This window comes from Amblyraja radiata, chromosome 27, assembly GCF_010909765.2.
Source record: "Amblyraja radiata isolate CabotCenter1 chromosome 27, sAmbRad1.1.pri, whole genome shotgun sequence".
In the NCBI taxonomy this organism is placed as follows: Eukaryota; Metazoa; Chordata; class Chondrichthyes; order Rajiformes; family Rajidae; genus Amblyraja; species Amblyraja radiata.
Genome location: NC_045982.1, coordinates 10,109,183 through 10,115,182, shown reverse-complemented (window position 1 = coordinate 10,115,182; position 6,000 = coordinate 10,109,183). Strand labels below are relative to the sequence as shown.

The 6,000-nt window shown below is 41.7% G+C and overlaps 1 protein-coding gene across 2 annotated transcripts in view; it reads right to left on the bottom strand.

The window, feature by feature from the left end:
* Positions 1-4,082: 4,082 nt before the first annotated feature.
* Positions 4,083-6,000, bottom strand: part of ubxn11 (UBX domain protein 11) — a 42,598-nt gene continuing 40,680 nt past the window's right edge. Inside the window, exon 14 of one of the 2 annotated variants that reach the window (XM_033045066.1) lies at positions 4,083-4,881. In XM_033045066.1, coding sequence (XP_032900957.1) covers positions 4,704-4,881 — 178 coding nt within the window. In that variant the 3' untranslated portion in view covers positions 4,083-4,703. The remainder of the gene's footprint in view (positions 4,882-6,000) is intronic. The other variant, XM_033045067.1, reaches the window with a different exon arrangement.

The following is a 6,000-nucleotide window of genomic DNA, read 5'->3' as shown; positions in this document are numbered from 1 at the left end:
TGGAGAAATGAAAGGCTTCAGTTCTCTGTATTCCTTATGTTTGCAGTTATATTTTAATTATTGTGTGTGTGTGTTTGATTTGTTATTTTCAAAAAATAACATAATTTTTTGATTATTTACTTTTCAATACTTTTTGTTTGTGAGTGATGGATGTTCAGAAGCATCCTCAAAGCTAATGCACAACCTGGGGCATGGTTTTGTTATCTGTGAGCAGTTGGGATTTGTCTTGTTCCATTCTCCTGGTTAGATGGTGCGGTGGGAAGCGTTGGCATTTTGCAGGACCTCCTCGAATGACATCTAGAAAGTCTCACACTAAGTGTGACCTTGAGATTGAAACCAGGTATGCATGAGGCTATCGGGTGGCACAGCACCAGAGACCCGGGTTCGATCCTGACTACGGGTGCTGTCTGTATGGAGTTTGCACGTTCTCCCCGTGACCGTGTAGGTTTTCCCCAGGTGCTCTGATTTCCACCCTCCAAAGACGTGTAGGTTTGTAGGTTAATTTGGCTTCGGTAAAAATTGTAAAATGGGTATAATAGTGCTAGTGTACGGGTATCTCTGGTCGGTGTCAACTCGGTGGGCCGAAGAGCCTGTTTCCGCGTTGTATCTTTAGACTAAACTAATTTCAAGATGAGAATGGTGAGCAAGTTGGAGGGGAATGTGCAGGTGGTGGTCTTCCTGTGCACTTGCAACCCAAGCCTTTCTTAGTGGTTAGGGAGGTGATGTTGGAGTAGCCTGGATGAATGACTAGTGCCTTTTGTTGGTGGTAAACACTGCAGATGCTTTATGATAATGGTGAAGGGAACAAAAGGTTAAGGGAGTGGCCTCATCCTTTATAATGGACTCTAAAATCTTACCAACCACTGAAGTCACACTAACCGGCCTATAGTTTCCACGATTCTGCCTTGCTCTTCTTGTGCAGCGGGGTAATAATATTGGCAATTTTCCAACCATCTGGGACCACTCTTGACTCAAGTGATTCCTGAAATATCACTATCAATGCCTGCACAATCTCTAAAGCCACCTTTTGCAGAACCCTAGGATGCAATCCATCTGGCCCAGGTGACTTATCCACCTTCAGCCATTTCAGCTTCCCAAGAACCCTCTCCCTAGTAATAGCCACTCCACTAACTTCCACCCTCTGACTCTTCAATTTCAGGCATGTTGCTGGTGAGAAGACTGATGCAAAAAAAATATTCATCTCCTCTACCATTTCTTTAATCCCCATTATCTCTTCACCTGCATTATTCTCCAGTGGTCCAATGTCTACTCTTGCATCTTTCTTGCTCTTTATATAACTGAAGAAACTCTTGCTATCCTCTTTTATATTATTGGCTAGCTTGCCTTCGTATTTCATCTTTTCTCCCCATATTGTCTTTTTAGTTAGCCTCTTGTTGTTCTTTAAAAGCTTGCTGTCCTTGACTTCCCTTGTCACCTCTTTCTCCCCCTAGAATCTTTCTTCCTCTTTGGAGTGAAAAGATCCTGCATCTACCGGATTATTCCCAGAAATTCCTGCCATTGCTGTTCCACTGTCATCCCTGCTAGGGTCCACTTCCAGTCAACTTTGACCAGCGGGAGGCCTCATGCCCTGTAGTCCCCTTTGCCCAGCTGTAATACTGACACATCCAATATCACCTGCTCCCTCTCAAATTGCAGCTTAAAATATATCATATTGTGGTCGCTACCTCTAAATGGTTCCTTTACCTTGACTTCCCTTATTAAATCCGGTTCATTACATAACATTAAATCCAGAATTCTCTGTGGAGAATATAAAGTGGAGGGGATGGACTATAAGAAGTATAGGACATCCAATATCAGTAAATATGAAATTATATATCTTTGTGGAAGGGAGTAATGATGTCACGAATGAATGGATGTAGGCTCGCTTCTGTGAGATTAGATATTTGGGAGCATAGATTCACAGGGTCAATCAGGCAGACAAAATGTCCATGAAGATTAGATTTTACAACAGGATGTGTAGAATCTAAATGCCAAGAATAATGCTGGACCTATATAAAACTTTAATAATGCCGCAATTTGGCATGGCATTTCACACAGTATGAAAGCTATTGAAGTTTGAAAGAGGGCGCGCGGTGCAGTTCACGGGGAAGATCTGAGAAATTCAAGAGCAAAGATGAATAATAAGATTTTTTTTTAATTACATAAAATTTGAAACAAAATGACAGAAATGTTAAAAGGATACAATTTACTGGGCTTTGCAAACATGAGAATTAGAAGCAGGAGTTGGCCACACAACCCCTTGAGTTTGGCCTTTCATTTGATTAGATCTCGGCCAGTCTGATTGTAACCTCACTCACCTCCTTGCTAATCACAAATCGATCAACCCTGCCTTAAAATAGAAATACTAAGACTCTGCTTTTACTTCTTGAGGAAGATAGTTCCAAAGGCACTCAGCCCCTTGAGATTAAATATAATCACATCATTTTGGTCTTAAATGGGAGATTCCTGGTCTTCATAAATACCTTTTCCCACAAGGTGAAATATCCTCTCCACATCCACACTCAGGGCACATTAGGGTTTGATACGTTTCAATAAAGTGTCCTCTTGTTCTGCTAAACTCCAGGGGATACGAGCTCTGCTTGTCTAATTTCTCCTCGAAACACCACCAAATCCAATAAATACCAACGCATCTTACAGAATGCTAGCAGGATTGCTATATCTTTCTATATTACTTCAAGCCCAGCTGCAGTGTGATGCCCAAGTCTGCACATCAGACTTTAGAATAACCAAGGAGAGAATGGAAGAGGTGCACTTGCAGTGCAGGGGATGAAGGATCACATCTGGAGCTGCTGGAATTGTTTCTGCACTTTACTGCTTTTACATGTTCTTTTAGGTTTTTGCCTCATTAATCTACCAACCAGATAGATTCATCAACAATTTATCACCACGGCAACCATGGCCCCATTCCATTACAGATACTCCATTCGTCCTTTCTATCACTTCCTTAGTTTAGTTTAGAGATACAGCATAGAAACAGGCCCTTCGGTCCATCGAGTCTGTGCCAACCAGTGATCTTTGTACACTAGTCTTATTCTACAGACTAGGGACAATTTAAGAAGCCAATCAACCTGTAAGGGTCTCGACCTAAAACATCACCCATTCCTTCTCTCCAGAGATACTGCCTGTCCTGCTGAGTTACTCCAGCATTTTATGTCCATCTTTGTTTTAGGCCAGCATCGACAGTTCATTCTTACACCTAAAAACCTGCATGTCTTTGGAATACAGTAGGAAACCGGAGCATCCAGAGAAAATCCATGTGGTCACATGAAGAACGTACAAACTCCATACAGACAGCACTCGTAGTCAGGAACAAACCCGGGTCTCTGCCGCTGTAAGGGAACAACTCTACCGCTGCGCCACAACTTGAAACCAATTTGTTTTTTCTCCTTCCCAATTCTCATGAAGAATATTTAACTATTAAGGTTAACGGTTTCTCTTTCCAGAGATGCTGCTCGACCTGCTGAGTGTTTCCAAAATCAAAAAACCTTCCGTGTAGTGAGTGGTTACAATTTGGAATGCATTGCTATTCGGACGTTGAACACAAATGAAGCTGTAGCCTTCAAAAGAGACTTGGATAACCACTTGGAAAGAAAAGATTGCATTCATCCAGGGGAAAAAACATTGAGAAGATACTAATCAGACTGTTCGAAGAGACAAGTGATGATTCAATGGGTGGAGTAGTTTTCATCTGAGCTGTACTATAGTATCTCAGGCAAATGCTATGGAAAATATACATCAGTAATTCAAAATCAATAAACTGAAGATGCTGGAAAGCTGAAATAAAAATAGAACATAAACACTGAGTAAGTCTGGCAGCATTTGTGGAAAGAGAATTAAATGCTCAGATGGAAACTGCTTCATTAGGACACAGATCTGCAGCGTTCACCATTTTTATTCCAGAGTTTTACATTAACCTCTAGTTTTGTTCATCTGTATCTGCCCCCTGAAATTAGACCTTTGACCTGCCTCATGGGACTAAATTCTGCTTCCTAAATATGCACAGTTTTTTTCAGAACTTAATGGGTGAACTGCCTCAGCTGATACTAAATAATTAGTCATCATTTTCTTTTCACTTTTATTTTTATTTTTTACAATTTTAGATAATATCCATCGCGTATGTTTTAGTCACAGTTAAAGAACACACATAATTTATTTCAATCAAATGTCTGATACCTGTTACGTTTAAAGAGGAACAGCAGGCAGGTAGGTAGGTTAATCAATCGGTGGTTTTGAAGAGTGAGGAGGAATCAGGACATTCCAACTGCCAGAAGGTAGACCATATCTAACCCAGTTTACCAGTTGAAGATTTCATTAACTTAGCATTCGGCTTTCCGACTTTGTGTACATTTTTGTTGGGAGATCGGGTTAAGGGATCCTCACCTGAACTATCACAGCAGTATCATGGCATTTAATCAAGTGATTGGCTAGTTTGGACATTTAAAATTATTCCTTTTTAAACTGAGCCATTCTCTGCATAGCTATTTAGAAGGGTAAAATAACACAGTACTTTCTAATTTTACAGTAGACATTTGATAACATATTTTGATGATTCTCCAGAGCCACACCCACCGGACACAGTTGCTGTGACTCACTCTCAGTATTAGTGGGTGGACTGCAGGCTTCTTTTATCGACTTGGTTTTAATCCTCCATGTCTCGGCAGGAGGCCTTCATTCCGAGAGATTTATTCGTTGCAAAGAGTGACCATTTCTTGCTGTTGTCCAAGGACCTGGGGCCGCTGTGGTCGTAGGATGAGGGTGGCGTTTGGGACGAGTCCACATTCCTTCAGCGTCTTGCTCTGGTCACTGTAGACCTTCTGGGGGAAGGTGCTGATAATGTCGTAATCAACCTGCTGTTCTCCCCTGCAACATATCGAATGGCAGGTGGAATCTTAAAATCCTAGCACAGGCTTTAGAAACCTCTGGACAATCCAATGTTTCCTTATAATTGGCATTTTCCAGCCCAGTTATGGGTGATGCAGAGAAGATTCACCAGGGCTGGAAAATGCCAATTATAAGGAAACATTGGATGGGCAGGGGTTGTTCTCTTTGTTTGGGGAGTGATGTAGAACAGGGGGACCTTGGTACACAGTTCCCTGAAAATAATGACACAGGTAGACGGGATGGTGAAGGATGGCACTTGTCTTCATCGGTCAGGGTATTTAGTACAGGAGTCAGGACATCATGTTGCAGCTGTACAGGTCATTTGTGAGACCCATTTGGAGTGTTGTCTGCAGTTCTAGTTGCCTAGCACCAGGAAGGATGTCATTAAACTGGAAAGGGTGCGGAAAAGATTCACAAGGATGTTAGCAGGACTGGAAAGCTTCAGTTATGAAGAGGAGCTGGAGAGAGACTATTTTCCTTAGAGCTTAGGAGGCCGACCGGTGATAATATTTAGAGGGGCACGGATAAAATTAATATCCAGTCTCATTGCCAGCATATGAGAGTTTAAAAATATAGAACAAATATTGAAGGTGAGAAGGCAAAGATTTAAAAGGGCCTTGAGGGGTAACATTTTCACACTGAGGATGTTGTGTATATGGAATGAGCTGCCAGAGGAAGCTTTAGAATTAGGTAGGTGGGTACAATTACAATGTTCAACAGACATTTTCCAGCACTTAGCTGTAGCCCTCAGTGTCACGCTGTTTCATGTGCTCGTTTATGTACTTATTACATGTTATACTGCCTCCACCAACCCCTCATTCAATGCCTTCCAGAGTTCAACCGCTCTCTGGGTGATAATGAATCTTCCTCAAACCACCTTACTTCAACCCATGCTTTGTGGTTTTAGACATCACCACTAAGGGATAAAGTTTCTCACTGTGCCCCTCATCATTGTGTTTATCACATTGCTACTTTTGCTGCTTTGCTACCACATTACACACAATGAAGAGACGACCTGTTCCAAACATCATTGGAGGATCCTGAGTTTGGGAAAGGTGCGATATAAACGCAAGCTTTTCTTTTCTAATCGGTGGATGG